This window comes from Grampus griseus, assembly GCF_964374135.1.
Source record: "Grampus griseus genome assembly, chromosome: 6".
NCBI lineage: Eukaryota > Metazoa > Chordata > Mammalia > Artiodactyla > Delphinidae > Grampus > Grampus griseus.
Genome location: NC_139000.1, coordinates 36807117 through 36827686, shown reverse-complemented (window position 1 = coordinate 36827686; position 20570 = coordinate 36807117). Strand labels below are relative to the sequence as shown.

The 20570-nt window shown below is 40.4% G+C and overlaps 1 protein-coding gene across 1 annotated transcript in view; it reads left to right on the top strand.

Annotated features, from left to right (window-relative positions):
- Positions 1 to 374: 374 nt before the first annotated feature.
- The window catches only part of LOC309824133 (phospholipid-transporting ATPase FetA-like), a gene marked incomplete at both ends in the record, with an annotated part of 28569 nt that continues 8373 nt past the window's right edge, over positions 375 to 20570 (top strand). The window contains 6 exons of the mRNA XM_082656885.1: positions 375 to 531; positions 2432 to 2475; positions 9340 to 9505; positions 11330 to 11518; positions 17652 to 17851; positions 19986 to 20097. Coding sequence (XP_082513011.1) covers positions 375 to 531; positions 2432 to 2475; positions 9340 to 9505; positions 11330 to 11518; positions 17652 to 17851; positions 19986 to 20097 — 868 coding nt within the window. The remainder of the gene's footprint in view (positions 532 to 2431; positions 2476 to 9339; positions 9506 to 11329; positions 11519 to 17651; positions 17852 to 19985; positions 20098 to 20570) is intronic.

The window sequence follows — 20570 nt, the reverse complement described above, 5'->3', positions numbered from 1 at the left end:
GTTTTATAAATTAGCTCTTAACTCTGGCAGGCCTTGCATTATTGCAGAATTTCAAAAATTTTGGAAGAAAGGCTGTAAAGGGAGTATGCCTCAGCAAAGTTAATCAGTATGTCTGGTAATCAAGTAAAGCCTTCAGTGATAATGGTCAAAGTCAGAATTACAATGGGTTGGCTAGTACGAAGGGTCCTTCAAGATTGTAGGTTCCCAAGGAAGATATTCTGATTTTCATTTCTACCACCGGACTGGTAGGAAGGAAACCAGGATGATGAATTTGCTTGCCCTGCTTTGACCCAGGACCCTTCTTTTCTTGCTTTCTCCTTAGTGTTGAGATAATAAGATTGGGCAACAGTTTCTATATCAACTGGGATCGGAGGATGTTTTATGAACTAAAGAACACACCAGCACGGGCTTGTACCACCACCCTTAATGAGGAGCTCGGCCAGGTCAAATACGTGTTCTCCGACAAAACAGGGACCCTGACTCAGAACATCATGATTTTCAACAAGTGTTCTATTAATGGGAAATTCTATGGTATGCATATTTTTCTGCTTTCCCTGAGTCTTGGGGAAATATTACTTTGCAGATTGTTCTCAAGAATGATCTATCTCTAAATCTATATGCCTCTAAATTCACATTTACTTCTTAGTCTCACAACCTGCCCTGTTCACTAAGCAAAGCTCACCTAGCCCATTCAGTTCTAACCAAAAGCATTTATTTAGCACCTTTTAGATGCAATCCATTGTGTTGGATGTTGAAAATATGAAGATGTGTAAGAATTAATCTCCGTCCTCAAGGAATTCCCAATGTCTGGGCAATGTTAGTTACTCTCACATTAAATCAGATGGTGCAACCAGCATATTTCTGAAGCTGCTATTCTCCTGATTCCCGCTCAGACCAATAAACACTCTAGAAAGAAGCCATCAAAGGGTATTCAGAGTTTGATGTGTCTCCCAGGCCCAGTTATTCATTTATTTCCTGCCTTAGGCATAAGCTTGTTTTTGTGATAGTGTTAAGTCCTTATATGTGTGAACATTCATGCCCACTGCACTAACTAGCTAAGGAAGGCAATCACATCTAAAAAGATAGACGCGTGGGGTGTTTCTCTGGGATTATGAAAAAGCTTTGAAACTAGGAAGATGTGATAGTTGCAAAACCTTGTGAATGCACTAAATGCCCCTGAATTGTACACTTTAAAATGGTTACTTGTATGTTATATGAATTTCACCTCAATTAAAAAATTTTTAAGTTAAATTTTAAAAATAAAAAAATTAAAGTCAAAATGTTAAAAAAAGCTAGAGCACTCTAATATTTTCTATTACCCCTGCCAAACAAGTTTTCACACGTATAAACTCTGAAAGCTTATTTTTGGATGGTTGATTTGGGTGAGGATCTTAATTTTCTTACTCATTGTATGACCTGACCATATACTGGGTAAGGGTAAGGATAAGGTTGAAAAGGGTCATGGGTGTTTCTACGCTTGGCATCAGACTGTCTTCCACCCCCATTCTGTCTATGCTGTCTACTGGCCAAGAATCCTAAACATTCCAGCACTACTTTCACGTATCCTCTGGGTAACTTTTCTGATTGAAAGGCTTCCGGAGGTACGAAGTCTGTCATAAATGACTAGCCTCCAGCCTCAACTCACTCACACTTAAGGAGAAGAATTGCACCCCAAGCAGCATTATTCTTACCATTGGCTTGAGGAAAGGAGCTCATAGGGCACTGAGAGCTAGGTGGCCTGAGGGGATTCGAGGAGCTTAACTGCAAGTCTAGGATGATAGAATCAGAGGGAATAAGCTTTTAAAAATCCTCCTTTAAATTACCATATGACCCAGTAATTCCATTCCAAGGTATATACCAAAAAAAAGAAAAGAAAAGAAAAAGAAAACAGAGATTTAAACAGATAGATGTATGCCAGTGTTCACTGCAGCATTATTTACCATAGACCAAAGGTAGAAACAACCCATGTGTCCATCAACAGATGAATGGGTAAACTAACGGTGGTATATCCATGTAATGGAATACTCAGACATAAAAAATAATGAAGTTCTGACACATGCTACAACATGGATGATTCTTGAAAACATTATGCTAAGTGAAATACACCAGACACAATAGGAAATATTGTATCATTCTACTTATATGAAATATCTAGAATAGGCAAATTCATAGAGACAGAAAGCAGATTAGAGGTTACCAGGGGCTGGGAATAGGGAAGAGTAAGGTTTTTGTTTAGGATGCTGAAAAAGTTTAGGAAATATATAATGGTGATGGTTGTACAGCATTGTGAATGATGTTAATGCCACTGAATTGTTCACTAAAAATGGTTAAAATGAAAAATTTTATGTTATACATATTTTACCACAATAAAAAAATATAAACCCTTCTTTAAAACCCTTGCCAAATGTGTATTCTATTTACTTACCAACAGGTGTTGTCTGTGACAAGAATGGACAGAGGGTAGAAGTCTCGGAGGTGAGTGATTACAGCGCCCTGTGAAATGCATGTGGGACCTGAGTGAGGCTGCGCCGCACAGCAGCATCTTTAACACAGATTGGGATTCCCTTAGCCCCTGAAATATTACAGCTGTTATTGGCCCCATAATATCAGAAAGTATTATATAAATGAACTCTGTTTATTTGAGGGTATTTGGGTTTGTGTTTTTAAATGAAAATAGCTTATTATAAGAAGGTGATTATATATAAATAATATATAAATTTTTTAAAGTAAGGAACATCTGAAGAAACCAGCAAAGGGATGAATCCTTGAGCTCATAAAAATGATCTAGGAGAGCAAATGAACAGTGATTTAAGATACTTTTTTGGAAGACATTACATTACTTGAGAATAAATTCTAATTCTACATATGAATATTATTTTCTGAATAGTGCTATTAAAATTTCTTTTAAACACAAATAAATTAATTAATTAAAAATGAAAACAGCTTTATTGGCTTTTTCTATTTAAAAAATTATCTGTGCTCATGATAAAAAAAAATTCAAACAATATAGAAATGTATGAAGAAGAAAATTAAAATCATTCAGTCCCATTTAGATAACCAGTGTATAATCTGGGAATATTTATCTTTTCAGATGTTTTTCATATGTATATATACACACATATACACCTAGGTCTAGTAGGTAGGTAGGTATGTAGGAAGGAAGGATGGATGGATGGATCGTAGCATGCATGCTATTTTCAGCCTCCTTTTATTCACTTGACACTATATTGTGGCCCTCCGTCCGTGTCAGTATATTTAGGTCTACATCATCATTTTGAATGGCTGTCGTAGCCAATTACATTGATGTATCTTAATTGATTTAGCCAATCCCCTATTTTTATTCTGTTGTCTTTTGCTATGATAAACAGCATTATGATAAGCATTCAGGTACATATATTTTTGTCTCCTCTTCTGAAAATTATTTCCTTAGAATAAAGTCCTGGAAGTAAAATTAGTTGGTCAAAGGGTGGCTAGATTTTTAATGCACTTAATAGTGCCATACTGCTCTCTGGATAGACTGCATCAATTTATAATCCCACCAAAAAATATGAGAATTCCTCTTTTCCCATACTGTATCCTTGTCAGTACTGGGTATTAATATTTCAATCTTTAGAAATTTAATTGTGAAAATCATATCTCATTTAATTTACCTTTCTTTGATTACTAATCAGATTGAATCATTTTATGTGCTTATTTTCCTTCCTCTTCCCAATCACTTTATTGCCCATTTATACTTCTTTTGTGAATTGCCTGTTCATATTCTTCGTCCTTTTTTTCTTATTTCAATGGTCTCCTTATATAGTAAAAATACCAACTTTTCCTTCATCTGGCACATATGTTACAATTATTTTTTTCTATTTTTGTCTTTTGTTTAAAGTTTTTTGTTTAGAAGTTTTTAATTTATGTAATTAATTCTATCAGTCTTTTTCCTTTATAGCTTCAGGATTTATGACATACTCAATAGTCCTAACCCACACAATTGTAAGAATATTTTCCTTTTCATTCTTCCTGTCTCTGGCTGGTTCAATTTTACTGTTTTTTCCAGTATTGGATCTCAACTTCTGTTTATGGGTTTGATTTTAAGCATCCCTTCATAGGGCTTCTTCCATTGCATTCAGGATACTACTCACCCTATTGCTTTCCTACTAGAACCAACTCCAAACCTTTAGCCACTTGACTTACATACTAAACAGGTAACTCCAGCTCCCAACTACTGCCTCACCCTTATCCATCCAGAGAGATTGGAAATGGGGAATAAAATCAGTATTTGCCTTAAATCCTCTTCCAGGGACTTTGCTAATGACCTTGGCAATATAAACAAAGTTATAGCTTCTAGGGAGTAAATTGTTACCCTGGAGTTACCTTTCTCTTCCTCCTCCTTTTGCTACTGATCGACCATAACACATTTTCCTCTGGATCCCTGGAATCTTTGTTCTCTTGTAAGCAAATACCCACAGGCTTATCTTTTCATAAAAATGCTTTCTTCTCTCTACCTTGATTGAAAGATGACTTTCCCGGAGGATATCCCTTTTCCTCCATCTCTCATACTCCGCATACCAAAAGTCCAAAGGTATTGTCCTCATTATCCTGTGCCACTTTTCTTTCTTTTTTTTTTTTTTTTTTGGCTACCTTGGGTCTTCATTGCTGCGCATGGGCTTTCTCTAGTTGCAGCGAGTGGGGGCTACTCTTTGTTGCAGTGCACGGGCTTCTCATTGCGGTAGCTTCTCTTGTTGCAGAGTACGGGTTCTAGGAGCACAGGCTTCAGTAGTTGTGGCTCATGGGCTCAGTAGTTGTGGCTCACGGGCTCTAGAGCACAGGGTCAGTAGTTGTGGTGCATGGGCTTAGTTGCTCCGCGGCATGTGGGATCTTCCCGGACCAGGGCTTGAACCCGTGTCCCCTGCATTGGCAGGCAGATTCTTAACCACTGTGCCACCAGGGAAGCCCATCCTGTGCCACTTTTAAACTATTACTTTTTCGCCCTCATATAATCTTTCTTCCTGTGATGCTTATGACTTCTAGCTATATTCCTTTTTCTTCTTGTCATTGACATTTACAAATCTTCTGGCTTCTCCACTTCATTCACTGAGGACCTTGAAACCTTAGCTCATATATCCCCTCTCTACCCAATCCCTGCTATCATCTTGGGTGGTATTGGCTTATTTACGGATGATCTAGCAACATAGATGCTTTCAGATGTCTAAAAGAATATATCTTTCAAATGACTTTTTGGACTCAAAAAAACCTATATCATCCATTTCTATGTTATCATGTCACCATCCAGAAGTGTACTACTCTGAAATTGTAAACTCCTTTGTCATGATCTCTGATCACAAACCTTATTTTTCCAGTTCTCTTGATACTTGATTCCTAGTATACCTGCTTTCTTATCAAAGGAAGATTTACAAACTCTCTGTTCTCCTTTTTCTCTGTCAACCCCTTGTGACTTTACTTCCTGTCCTATCTTGCCCCCCATCTGTACCCAAGATCATAAGCATCTTCAATACCTTACTAGTTCTCCCTTTTTTTTCCCCTCTCTGATCGCCCAACAAATCTCAACCTTGAATTAACCAAGCCATCTACCATTCTCTGTTTCTAATCTCAGAATGCCAAGCACTTTTTAGGGATCACAAGCCATTACAAATTCAGAGACTCCAAACTCTTCTGGGCTTCCGGTGCCACTTGGATAATTTTTTAATCTATTTATGGTGAGCTTAATTCTTAATTTTCCATATTAGCTATTCCAAAATTCACCACTCTTGGGCCTTCTACCACATCCCACTCCCTTCTCCCCAGTGTGCAATAGATGATATTGTTTTCTACTTTGCTGAGAAAAATCCAAACTATCAGCTAAGTACCCTTTTCTGTACAAATATCAGAACCCACCTTTACCTCCTTTCCTTCAGTCTCAACAAAAGGTATAACTTTTTCTCTCAATACTAATCTCCTCATATATTCTGATTCCATGCCTTTCTACTTCTTCAGGAACCTCAGTCAATCCTGTATTCTCTGTTTCTTAATATCTGAAACTTATCCCATTATATGATTCTTTCCCCTCAGCTCAAATCTATCCCTTCTTTAAAAAAACAAAACAAAAAAAACACTTACTACATACATACAATGGAATATTATTCAGCAATAAAAAGAAATGAGCTATTAAGCCACGCACACATATATACACAGAAAAGGGAAGAACTTTAAATGCATATTGCTAAGTGAAAGAAGCCAATATGAAAAGGCTGTGTACTGTATGATTCTAACTGTATGATATTCTGGAAAAGGTAGTAGTTGCCAGGGGTTTGGGGAGGGGTGGAGAGCAGGATGAAGCACAGGAGATTTTTAGGGCAGTGAATCTATTCTGTGTGATACTGTCATGGTGGATTCATTACATTATGCATTTGTCAAAAAACACAGAATTGTACAAAGCAGAGTGAACTCTAGTGTAAACTATGGACTTCAGTTAATAATAATGTATCAATATTGGTTCATCAATTGTAACAGATGTACCATACTAATGTAAGGTGAAAATAGGGGGAAATGTGGAGTGGAAAGAAGAAAGGAAATATATAGGAACTCTCTGTACTTTCTGCTCAATTTTTTTTTATGAATGTAAGACTGCTCTAAAAAATATAGTATTAAGTTAAAATAAAATAAATGTGTTAAAGTAACCCTTAGCCCATCAACCAGAGGTAACCACTACTAATAAATGTTTATATCTTATTTTATTCATTTTTTAAAGCAGTTAGAACTTTCCCTTCATCCTGCATTACCCTCTGACTCCATCAGTCAGTCCAAAATGTTCAACCATATGTATCAACCATATGTCAGACTCTGAATAAATGTTAAAGGTTCAAGGAAAACAAAGGAAATTTGTTCCCTACCTTCAGAGTTAGCAGACTAGAGGAAAAGTGTATAAGGAAATAGACAATTACAGCAGTCTTTATAACTCCTCACCTTTCATTCATTCCTCATTCTACCCTATATAATTAGACTTTGTCCTATCATGTCCACTGAAACTAGCCAAGGTCACTAATGACTACCTTGTTGTTAAGTCCTTACCCAATTTCTCTGCAGATTTTAACACTTAAAACTCCACTTTTTATTAAAGCTCTCTTGTCCCTTGGCTTCTGTTAAGTAACTCTCTTCTTGTGTTTTCTTCCTGTATGATTGTTTTTCTCATCTTCTTGGCCATAGGTACTGATGTTCCCCCAGAGCTCTATTATTGTACCTCTTTTCCATCTTTATAGTCTCGTGTTTTTACTGTCTTTAACTACTGCCTACTTACTAATGACCTCCAAATCCATACATCCAAGAACCTTTTTAGCTCCCTCCCTATCCATGACCAAAGCTAAAGATATCCTATAAAAACTATCTATAGCTATATCACAGAATCTCAAAGAGTATCCTCAATTGCCTCCTCTACCCTCCATTCTGAATTCGTTTCTTCTCATCTGATACCCCCGGTTTCCATCCTTTTGCCTAGTACCTGGATTTGCCATTCAGTCTTATTCAACTGGGTGTTTAACTTTCAATTGCAGAGTAATTCATGAATACTGCTCCTCAGATCATGCTGTACTGCAGCTCCAAGCCAGCCCTGCCTCAGTCCTGTACCCAGCCAGGTCCAGTGTTCTCAAACATTACTTGTCTGGAAGGGGATATTAGAAACTAGCTCAGATCTCTTACCTGAGCTTCAAACTATATATGCCTGCTTTCATTATTACCTTTATGTCCTTCAGGTATCGCCAGGTCAGTCTGTCAAAAATCTCCTCCTGCTGGGTATCCTATCTCAGTGAATGGTCTTACCATCTATCCCAATTAGGATACATAAAATTATTCTTAACTGTTTCTCTCTTTCACTTGTCATATCCATGTCATCAAATTCTATATTTTCAAATCATACCCTTAATTTAATATTTATTATCACTACTTTATCATTTCTCTTGTGAATTACTGACTGGCTTTCTAACTGGTCTCCTTGCTTTTCGTCTTGCTACTTCCAGTATATTCTCCATGCTGCTACCAGAGGACTATATGATCATATGACTTTCAGCAGAAAATTGTTATGGTTCTCTATTGCATACAAGATGGTAATGCAGGATCTGCTTCATATCTACCTCTCCAACTTCTCTCACATCACTCACCAGCTTCTAAGTTTCAAAGAATGTACCAGTACAAGAGCCCAGTTATAGAAGAGCCTCAGAGGATGCTATATAATGAGTTATCTTAAATTACTAAACCCACAAACTTCCCAGAGCTCACAAGTCTGTGGTTGGCCAGGTCTAGGACTTGGCTCTGGACCTGACCATACTTCCTCACTATCATGACAAAACTCCCTCTAGATGGGTTATAGAAAAGAGCCAGTATAGCCCACTACAAACTTCCGTTTCCGCAACATAGCACCAAGCAGCGCAATTGTGTCTGTACTTGACACATTGGGGCCCAGCCCAGGTAGCACCACAACTACAATGGACTGGTGAAATATCCTTGAGAGTTCTGATATGGGCTGGAGAAATCTGTTAATAACACCACACTCCAGGGTGGGCATAAGAGAGTCTCAGGACCAAATTGAGCCAGAAAAGAATGTTTACCCCAGGTGCCTACCAGCAGCCTACCTGACGTGAAGAACGTTAGTCAACATCTAAAGGAGCCAAGCTCATAGCCAGGAAAATGGTAGTGAATATTAATATTAGGTCCACAGATTGAGGCAGGGTCAATAACCTTGAGGACTAGAGGCAGGAAGGAATCAGGTATGCTGAATCAGGTATGCAAAATGGTATAAAATGAAGTCTGCGAACAAGAAGTCTGTACTGAAGCTTCCTTGTTATACAGCCTTGCCTCTGTCTTGCAATATTCCTCTCTAGCCCCCTTGTGGGGTAAAATAGGGATAGTGCAACACAGTGATGTCATTGTACCTAGCTCCCTTCCCAGTTCCCAAAATCAGGCAGAGGACAGCCAGAGACAAGAGTTTTTCCAGAAACCATTTACTAATAGGGAACAGCTACTCTCTAATGTCCTCAGGTTTGATTTATCATGGATTTGGGACTTGGAAGAATAGAGCCTGAAGATGGCCACTAATCATTCAGGATAGCTGGAGTAGAAAGAGGGCAAGAAGGGTCTGCCAAGCAGTGCTAGCTTGTCTCCTGTGTGATGGATCTTCTCCAAGTGAATGGATGGACCAGGTCAGAGCTACAGAGGCTTAGAAACCAGCACAGGGTCTCTTTCACTTATCTTGCTTTTCTTTTCCCATCCTCCTAAGAGTTCTCATCACATTCCAGAAATTGCCCCCAGGTCGACCTTCTATAAAGTGTCAAGCTGCTGTTTGTTCTGGCTTATGTGTTCCAGAAAACAGAAAAGGTCGACTTCTCCTACAACAGACTGGCTGATCCTAAGTTTTCATTTTATGACAAGACTTTGGTGGAAGCAGTGAAAAGGGGAGATCGCTGGGTACACTTGTTTTTCCTGTCACTCTCATTGTGTCATACCGTGATACCAGAAGAGAAAGTAGAAGGTGAGAAGGGGCTTGAGGCCTCATGGACTGAGAATATGTCATAGAGTCTAGGCTGATTGGAGGGGGGGATGGTTTGATATCGTTTGTAATGGCTTAATCTAAAGAACTTTCTAATAGGAAGAGTTGTCCAGCAATGGAATGGATAGTCAAGATAAGTAGTGGGCTCCTAGTCACTGAATATATTCAAGTGGAAAACAACGTCTTTGTCTTAAAGAAGATTCATTCATTGGATAGGGGTCAAACTTGGTGCTATCTAGCGAGCTTCGGACCTTGAGACTCTGTAATATTCTGTCACAGAGTTTATCTGATTTATTGCCAAGATCAACCCCACTACCTCTGATAAGACTTCCTGAAGGATGAGTTGAGTCATCCTCTTGTTGCTTCACAATTTAAAGGTATCCCCATATACCCTAATTTCTTTAGTAACCAAATATGACTATGTCATCCATGAATTTATCAAAATCTTTTTCAGAAATTACTGATTTTAAATTAAGAAGACTTTTTTCCTTAGCAAACAACAATTTAGGCAGCCAAGTAAATCACATCCTTCAAAGTCAATGTAGTCTTAATATAATACCACCATGAGTAACACCTTATATTTGTACATCACTTTATAATTTTACAAGTTGCTTTCATTTATATTACCTTCCACAATCTTCACAACAGCCCTCTGCAGAACAAGAAAAATGATCCTAGTTTTATAGCAAAGGAAACTGAAGCTAAAAGAAATTAAGTGCTGTACAGCAGAAACTAACACAGCATTGTAAAGCAACTATACCCCAATTTTTAAAAAAAGACATTGTGACGACTAAAATCCTATAGCTAAGAAAGGTATAAATGGGATAAGAACCCAAATCTCATGTCTTCTGGCCCCATGAGCTCCCACCCTTCCACAAGCCTCTCCGGGTCTGATATTCCAACAAGTTGGTATTACTTGAAGCATATTTGGACTTGTCTATGTTTACTGCCTTGAGTGACAAGGTAGGAAACACACAAGAAAGTAATCTTATTATCCCATAGACACATCTTATGTCTGACTTAAAATTATACTCCCCCACCTACCTTATTCACAAGTATAAGATTCTGATGATGTATAACTGTTTTTAAAAATCAAATTAACCTTCAAAAGAGAAATAATCTAAAATATATCTCAGGTTATGGGGATTATTCTAAAAGAGGAGTTCCAGAAATGTCTTGAGTAATATCAGATTGAAAGATTGATTCAACAGAGTAAGTCATTTACCTTCCCAGGGTGAGAGTGTCAAAGGTGACAATACTCATTCATATATATATATTTTTTTAATTGTTTACTAAACTATCAATCTTATTACCTTATAGCAGTGTTCATCAAAGTGCAGCCAGTCCTATGCAGGAGCACTTTATGTAGGACCATATGCATGAGACTCACTCAGGAGATTTGTTAAAATTCAATTTCCTGGGCCATCCTCCCAGATTTTGTGATTCTGGATTCAGTAAGTTTGGGTGGGGCCCAGGAACCTTCATTTTTAACAATCTCCCGAGCCATCTTTACCCGCTAAAGTTGGAAAGCAACTGCCTATGTTTCGTTTGTACACATGTTCCGTGTACTTCTGTAATACTAACTCAGGTCTGTGAAATGAGTTGAGAATATGGGAAAGAATGAAAAACCTGACCTGTTCTATGCAACCTGGCCTTTTAGGGCCAGGCTTGGGTGGAAATTTTGAAGAAAGATGTCCCCTCCTGGGCTCCATCTTTATGTAAGCCACTTGGAAGACAATCTCACTTCTGGGTGGACTTCATCTGCACATCTCTATGGGCTCTGGCTGCTCTCTTCTCTCCTGCCAGGTGAGCTGACTTACCAGGCTCAGTCCCCAGATGAAGGTGCCCTGGTCACTGCTGCCAGGAACTTTGGCTTTGTGTTCCGTTCCCGCACGTCTGAGACAATCATGGTAGTCGAAATGGGGGAAACCAGAATCTACCAACTACTGGCTATTTTGGACTTCAACAGTGTGCGCAAGAGGATGTCTGTTATTGGTGGGTGCCCCTCCTAGTCGGCCCTCTCCCCTTATTTGTCTTTCATATACATTCACATGTTGACTTTCCCCTCTATCTACACACAAATGTTTTCTCCTGCCCACATGCCATTTCATAGGCACTCTGCCTCAAATACAAATACATAGCCATTCCCACTTTCTCTCTCATAATCCTTTATATTTTCTCATATACACATATGTGAGCTTACTGCCATGTGCTAGGGCCCTTATTTAGTGATCCTGGGTAGTAGCTTGTCAGAACCCTCAAAGCCAAGATAAGAACAGAGAATAAACCCATAAAGCCTGAACTTGGAATCGGAAATGGGGGCAGACAATATAGAGGAAATTAATACTATCTTGCTCTCAGTTAGTTTGGGCCTCAGGCTGAAGGGGAAGAAAGTCATTTTTCATCCTTGGTCCTTATTAGGTGTGGGCCTTGGTCTGGAACTTGGACTTGAGAAGCTAAATGTGATTCTGTATCAGAGTCTTCCATAGGTGATACTGAACCCATGGAAAAACTGGTTCCAAAAGGTCCTCTCTCATTCTCACCAGCCCTCACCACATCACTCATCCTGTGTGACCACTCATTGAGTGCTTAGCCCCCAAAGGTGTCAGAAACAAATGTCATGGGAACAGCCTCCTGCCATCTCTCAGTGGCCCAGACAAGTTCTTGTAATAATGGCCCTATATGGTTTGCTTAATTTGCTTATCCTTAGTGAGGACACCTGAAGATCGCGTAATGTTATTCTGCAAGGGTGCAGACACGATCCTCTCTCACCTACTTCATCCATCCTGTAGATCCCTCAGAGACGTGACCATGGAACATTTAGATGTAAGTGTTTAGGTTGCAGGGGAGGGAAGCTGTGGATGGATCTGTGTATCTGAATGTGTGTCCATATATATGTCCCCATGTCAGTGTGTTTCAGTATGGGGTACATTGGTGTCTGTGTCTCTTTAATTGATAGAAGAATAAAAACTACCTCATTCTGTGGGATTCTCACTGACCACATTGCCACCTTCTGTGTGAAGGAGTTGGGTGGCCCAGGATCCCAGGGGCATGAAGAGGATTGTGTTGTCGGAACACTTACCACAGTCAGAACAGTTCATTCTATGATTCCTGGCTCGGGAGGTCCTGTGGTCACATCTAGAATTTGCTTTGCTTCAGAATAGGGCCTGCTGGACTTACCTGGTGGCACAGTGGTTAAGAATCCACCTGCCGGGGCTTCCCTGGTGGTGCAGTGGTTGAGAATCTGCCTGCTAATGCAGGGGACACGGGTTCGAGCCCTGGTCTGGGAGGATCCCACATGCCGCGGAGCAACTGGGCCCGTGAGCCACAACTACTGAGCCTGTGCATCTGGAGCCTGTGCTCCGCAACAAGAGAGGCCGCGATAGTGAGAGGCCCGCGCACCGCAATGAAGAGTGGCCCCCGCTTGCCACAACTGGAGAAAGCCCTCTCACAGAAACGAAGACCCAAAACAGCAAAAATAAAGTAATTAATTAATAAACTCCTACCCCCAACATCTTCTTAAAAAAAGAAAAAAAAAAGAATCCACCTGCCAATGCAGGGAACACGGGTTCAAGCCCTGGTCCAGGAGGATCCCACATGCCGTGGAGCAACTAAGCCCGTGCACCACAACTACTGACCCTGCGCTCTACAGCCCACGAGCCACAACTACGGAGCACGCATGCCACAACTACTGAAGCCTGCACACCCTAGAGCCCGTGCTCTGCAACAAGAGAAGCCACCGCAATGAGAAGCCCGCACACCGCAACCAAGAGTAGCCCCCGCTCGCCGCTACTAGAGAAAGCCCGCGTGCAGCAATGAAGACCCAACGCAGTCAAAAATTAATTAATTAATTAAAAGAATAAGGCCTGCTGGTATGGGAGGCCCCACCCCACCAGCCATGATGGGAAAAGACTGCTTTTAGGGTATGGAGCAGCAGGCACCAGGCCTGGGCTATGTAGAGGACTGTTTGACACCGTCCTATGTTATTTACAGGATTAGAATCCCCATGAGTACCTACCTACACCACCCCACTTCCACCCTCTGGGACTTGAGATATATCAGAAAGAGAGATTGGCTTCAGTCTGCTGACATTAGAAGGGAAAACCAGTTTCATGCTCGCTGGGGTTTCTACCCTTAAACCTGGATATATAAAGGGTTGGGGGAATAGGACAGGGGATGTGATGGGGAAGGGGCAGATCAGAAAAATATTTTAAAGAAGAAATAGGTTGGAGGAAGTGCTATTTTATTAGGGCCATTTTGGCTTGGCCCCACGTTAACTCATAGAAGTCAGAGAGCAAATGGCCAGAAGGCACATGTAAAGATGTTCAGTGTCAGCCATCAGGGAAAAGCAAATCAAAAATCACAAGACACTACTTCACACCAGTAGGGTAGTTAAAATCGAAAAGATGACCAGACAATAATGAGCACTGCCAAGGATATAGAGAAATTGTAACCTTCATACATTGCTGACAGGAATGTAAAATGATGCAACCATTTTGTAAAACAGTCTGGCATTTCCTGAAAAAGTTAAGCATAGAGTTGTCATATGACCCAGCAATTCCACTCCTAGGTATATTCCCAAGAGAAATGAACATTTATAGTCACACAAAAACGTGTACACTAATATTTATAGCAGCATTAGTCATAATAGCACAAAAGTAGAAACAACCCAGATCCCCATCAATGGATGAATGGATAAATAAAATATGATAAATCTGTACAGTGAATATTATTCAGTCACAAAAGGGAATGACATACTTATAAATGCTACAATGTGGATAAACCTTGAAAACATTATGCTAAGAGAAAGAAGCCAGTCACAAAAGGCCAATATTTTACGATTTCATTTATATGACATGTCCAGAATAGGCAAATCCATAGAACAGAAAGTAGATTAGTGGTTACCAGGGGCTAGAAGAAAACGGAATGGAAATGACTGCTGACGGGTACAGGGTTTCTTCGGAGGTGATGAAAATGTTTGGGAATAAGATAATAGTGATGGTTGCACAACTTTATGAATATATATATATTTAAAAACCACTTAATTGTATACTTTAAAAGGGTGGATTTTATGGTACATACATTGTATCTCAAGTTTTTGAAAAAGTCATTGAAGCGTCCCACATAGGACAACTCCTATGTCTTATACTGGTTTCCTGAGGCCACAGTTTTGCTTTTTTGGTGTGTGTGTGTGTGTGTGTGTGTGTGTGTGTGTGTGTGTGTGTTTTATGGGCTACTCTGAAAACTTGTCTTTTAACCTTCCAGAACTCATGAATTAGGGTATCTTCTCAATGAGCATATATTCCACAGACTGACTTCAAAGAGGGGTCATAAAACTATTTCAGATCTTTTGACCTGCTTCCAACCTTAACAGATACCCATAGTAGAGCCTAAAACACTACAATCTATTAACTACTGAGGATACACCTATAATAGTCAAGTTCCAGAAACCCACTCATGCAGAAGCACAGCTCCAAGCCCTCTAAGACAGGAATCCAGCAAACAGGTCACACAAAAACAAGCAGCAGTCATAATTTGGCCCCAGGGCCCCAGTTTTCCCACCACAAGAGAAAAAAAAAACATACTAGTAAGGGATAAGTAAAAAATAATGTTAACACAGGCTGCTAAAGTATTCGTTGAATGGATTAGGAATCTGTCAGTGTATTGTTAAGCTTGCCAAGTCCTCTTATCAGTATCATGCAAAATCAGTTTCTGCCATATCTCTTCCTTCTTTTTTTTTTTAAATGGCTGATGTTGGGGCTTCCCTGGTGGCGCAGTGGTTGAGAATCTGCCTGCCAATGCAGGGGACACGGGTTCAAGCCCTGGTCTGGGAAGATCCCACATGCCGCGGAGCAACTGGGCCCGTGAACCATAACTACTGAGCCTGCGCGTCTGGAGCCTGTGCTCCGCAACAAGAGGCCGCGACAAGGAGAGGCCTGCGCACCACGATGAAGAGTGGCCCCTGCTCACTGCAATTAGAGAAAGCCCTCGCACAGAAACGAAGACCCAACACAGCCAAAAATAAAATAAATAAATTTATAAAATGGCTGATGTATATTTTAAATTGCTGAATATATATATATATTTATTTATTTATTTATTGAGGTAAAATTGGTAGATGACATTATATAAGTTTCAGGGGTACACCATTATAATTTGATTTTTGTATTCACTTCAAAGTGATCACCACTTTGTCTAGTTATCACCCATCACCATACAATTGACCCCCTTCACCTATTTCACCCACCCCCCCAACCCCTTTCTCCTCTAGTAACCACCAATCTGTTCTCTGTATCTATGAGTTTGTGTTTTGTTTGTTCATTTGTTTGTTTTTTAGATTCCACATATAAGTGAAATCGTTTGGTGTTTTGTCTTTCTTTATCTGATTTATTTCACATAGCGTAATACCCTCAAGGTCCATCCATCTCGTCACAAATGGCAAGATTTCTACTTTTTGTGGCTGTGTAGTATTCCATTCATCAATGGACATTTAGGTTGTTTCCATATCTTGGCTGTTGTAAATAATGCTGCAGTGAACACAGGGGTGCATGTATCTTTTTGAATTAGTGATTTCATATTCTTTGGATAAATACCCAGAAGTGGAATAGCTGGATCTGGATCATATGGTGATTCTATTTTTAATTATCAAAAAGACAAATAACAAAGGTTGGAGAGGATGTGGAGAAAAGGGAACCCTCATACACTGTTGGTGGGAATATAAACTGGTAAAACCACTATGGAAAACAGTATGGAGATATTTCCTTCCTAAGAAGTCTCTTGAGATCTTCTCTCAGCCTTCTTTTTTATAGCTTCACCTGCCAACAGTACAGAGGTTTAAGAGATAGCATTCTCTGCAGATACTGCCTTATATTAATTTTACCTGACAGCTAACATGAAGTACTCAGGCGTTACACAGAGAACTAAGAACAAAATATCAAGATGATAAATTCTGTTTCTCTTTGCTCTTATAATGCCAAAGTGAATTATTTTGAAGCTCACTATTAAGTTATTATGGGGACTTCCCTAGCAGTCCAGTGGTTAAGACTTCACCTTCACTGCAGAGGGCACGTGTTTGATCCCTGGCCGGGGAGCTAAGAAGATCCCATGTGCCGTGCACAGTGCAGCATCTAAAAAAAAAAAAAAAAAAAAAAACAGTGATTATGTAGAATTGTTATTCAATTCTCAACACACAAAATCTGCTTCTAACCCTCCTTCAGTTAAATATGAATTGTGCCCTAAACTACCCACACTCTCACCTAGCTTTCCTTATAACCAAGAGTATACTTCCGTAAGATAGTTAGCTATGCGTGGTTAGGATATATTGGTGGCCAAAGAGCAAAAGATGCTGACTCACCCAGAGAGCATTTCAGCAGTGGCCTCATTAACACTACTGGCAATGACTAATTAACTGAGCCACCCAGCTGTAGACAAATACACAAATTTGCTATTTGAGATGCCCATTGAATACTTGATGAACGAAGGCAGGGAGAGATGAAAATAAATAAATGTAAGCCTGTAAAAAAACAGTAACACCCTTGATTATTTGTTATAAGAATTCCTTTGTACTTTTTTTTTTTTTTTTGCGGTACGTGGGCCTCTCACTGCTGTGGCCTCTCCCATGGCGGAGCACAGGCTCCGGACGCGCAGGCTCAGCGGCCATGGCTCACGGGCCCAGCCGCTCCGCGGCACGTGGGATCTTCCCAGACCGGGGCACGAACCCGTGTCCCCTGCATCGGCAGGCGGACTCCCAACCACTGCGCCACCAGGGAAGCCCCCTTTGTACTTTATTACTCTCTTCTTTCTCATCTTATAGACATCATTATCTTCTCTTTAGAGGGTGAATTATTATCCCAATTTTACAAGAAATAAATCTAGAAGGCGTCATTCTTTACGAGGGTCGCACAGCAAATTACCTAACCACAGGTGGAAGTTAGAATCTGCTGTCTCTCAGATGTACTCTCAGCCTTTATCCCCAGCCATGCTGGCACCATCCTTAGGACGTTTGACTGAGAAAACTGAACAGGTGCTTTCTGGTTAGGCTAGGTACTAGCCCTGTGATATTAACCAATAAACCCTATCTTGCAGGCAGATGGAACCTGTGGGGTTACTCTGTCATTCCTTAACTCAGCCCTAACCCAGCCCAAGTGCACACATGTCTTCCAGGATTTTGCCAGTGATGGCCTTCGCACCCTCATGGTGGCCTACCGAGAACTGGACAATGCATTCTTCCAGGACTGGAGCAGGAAGCACAGTGAAGCCTATCTGTCTTTGGAGAATCGGGAAGATAAAATATCAATGGTCTGTGAAGAGATCGAAAAAGACCTGATGGTTAGTGTGAGGAAGCCAGGGACAGATTGGAGGCAGGATTGGGGGCGGGGGAGCAGTCGGGAGACTGAGCAAGGGCTCTGAGAATGGGTTCCAGCAAATCACAGGTTCAGGCTCTCTGGATACTAGATACTGGAATCCAAGCTGATTCAGGATATCTTGGATCTTTGAAATCCATAAATAAGGAAAGAATGTACTTGTAAATTTCATCTTTCTGGTAGTGTTTCTTATCCCAAAGCTGTCCACAGAAGCTAAGAAATCTGGAAGAAATCAGGGTCTGAATAATGTACAAATTAGATGATCCAGAACTAATTGATGGAATAATCAAGACAATAATGTTCACTCATTCATTCAACATATTTATTAAGTGCCTCCTATGTGCCAGGTACTGTTTTAAGCCCTGAGCATGTAGTAGTAGGCAAAACAGACAAAAAACTAATATATATACAGTATGTTAGGTGATGACAGTTCTATGGAAGAAAATAAAGCCAGGAAGAAAGGTAGGGAGTATCAGCATATGTGTGTGTATTGTAGAGGGTAGAGTATAATTGCTATTTTAAATAGGGTGCTTAGTCTTCACTATGAAGGAGACATCTGAGCAGAGACCTGAAGAAGGTAGCAAACCAAGCAGATCTCCGGGGAATCAGTTTTCCAGAAAGAAGGAACAGCAAGAACAAGGACCCTGAAATAGGAGCAGACCTAATTTGTTAGTAGAACAGTAAGGCAGCTCATGTGGCTGGTACAGTGTAAGTGAGGAGGAGACAATAAAAGGACATGAAACAGAGAAGCAGTAAGGGGTCTTGACAGGCCCGTATAAAGACTTATAGTGAGCCATGGAAAACAGTTGAAGAGTTCAACCAGAGAAGTGATGTGATAGCTTTTAAAATGATCAGTCTGGCTGCCATGTTGAGATTATACTGTAGGGGAGCAAATGCAGACCCAGGGAGACCATTTAGAAAGTAGTTGCTTTTCCGGTTTGCAAGGCAGAAATAGAGACACAGACGTAGAGAACAAACATATGGACACCAAGGGGGGGAAGGGGGGGTGGAATGAACTGGGAGATTGGGATTGACCTATTTACACTAATATGAATAAAATTGATAACTAATGAGAATCTGCTGTGTAGCACAGGGAACTCCACTTCGCTGTACAGTAGAAACTAGCACAACACTGTAAAACAACTATACCCCAATAAAAAAGGAAAGAAAGAAAGTAGTTGTAATAGTACAGGTGAGAAATGATAATGGCTTGGACCAGATAGAAGTAGTGGAAGTGGTGAGAAATGGTCAAATTCTGTACAGTTTTAAAAGTAGCACAAACAGAATTTGCTGATGGTTTAGATTATAGAATATGATAAAAGAAGTTAAAGATGACCCCAAGATTTTTGACCAGATTGATACAGGCTCTGCTATAAAAAGAGAAATTGCTGATACCAAATGGGAAAATTCAGAGATCCCAAAGGTCACAAATCTCCTTCCATAGTCAGTTCTGTGGTTAGTATTTCTAGTCTGTCCTTTTAGAGGCCTCGCAGAAATCAGTCAGTAGTTTGTCCGGCTGTCAGTTCCTCAGACCCAGTGCCGGTGCCCATCCCTGCGTTCAGTCGGTACTATTAGGGTATCACTGAGAGACGGCATGGTGTTGGACCAACATACTTTCAATGTAGTGTGGGAAAGGCCTTGAAAACCTTAGAGGCCCTCAGTAGGTACAAACAAATGAAGTTCATCCAAGCCCTTTTAGAGTTGAAAGAAAAACTGGAGTTGGATTTGGGGATCCCTTGTCTGGGACCCACTGCTTTTGGAGACCAAAGCCAGGAAACGTGCTGTGAAGCAAGGGAGAAGTGAGAGTGTGTTGAGAAACAGAGGATTTAGAAGTGGCACAAAGCTTCATGTACGACTTGGGCAAGTCTTTTCCCTCTTCGGTTCCTTATATTCTATGTTTCTAAATGTGATTTCAGTGTGTGGTTGTAAAGCTGTCTGTTGAGGGGCAGAGTGTAGTGAGTTTTATACCATTGGGGTCCTCGTGCCAGGACACAGCCAGCTTGCTAAAGAGGATGCTGAGGTGCCAGTCGAGTTGTTGGGTACCACTAAATGCAGTGAGCCTCTTCCTTTGCCTCACTCACTGATACTTCTGTTCAAAGCTGTTAGGGGCCACAGCCATAGATGACAAGCTGCAGGATGGAGTACCCGAGACGATTATCACCCTGAACAAAGCCAAAATTAAAATCTGGGTTTTAACTGGAGATAAGCAAGGTAAAGGGGAGCTCCTTGCCTGACCAATTCTCTTCCCTGTCCACCTTAGCCATTTCTTCTTTTTCTTTTTCATTTCCTTTTTTTCTTAGCCATTTATTTGACAAATACCTTATAACCCAGGTCAAGTCCTTAGAGGACACCTTCACTCCCAGTCTTGCATATAATTTGCTAAGCATATATAGTACTTTATGCCAGATACTGTATTAGGCATGGAGAACACAGAGATGAATCAGTCAGACATGGCCTCTGTCATCCAGGAACTCACAAGCTAAAAACTTTCAGGGTTGTCTTTGACTATACCCTCTCTGTTGTCCCAAAGATTTACTCTCTTACCATGTTCCACTAATTCTGAAAATCCTCTTAACTATGCCACCACCCTAGTTTAGCCTTTGTCCCCTGTTGGCTGTACTTCTGCAGAAACTTCTGAACTGATCTGTCTCTTGACCTTATTAATTTCAATATAGCCTATGTAC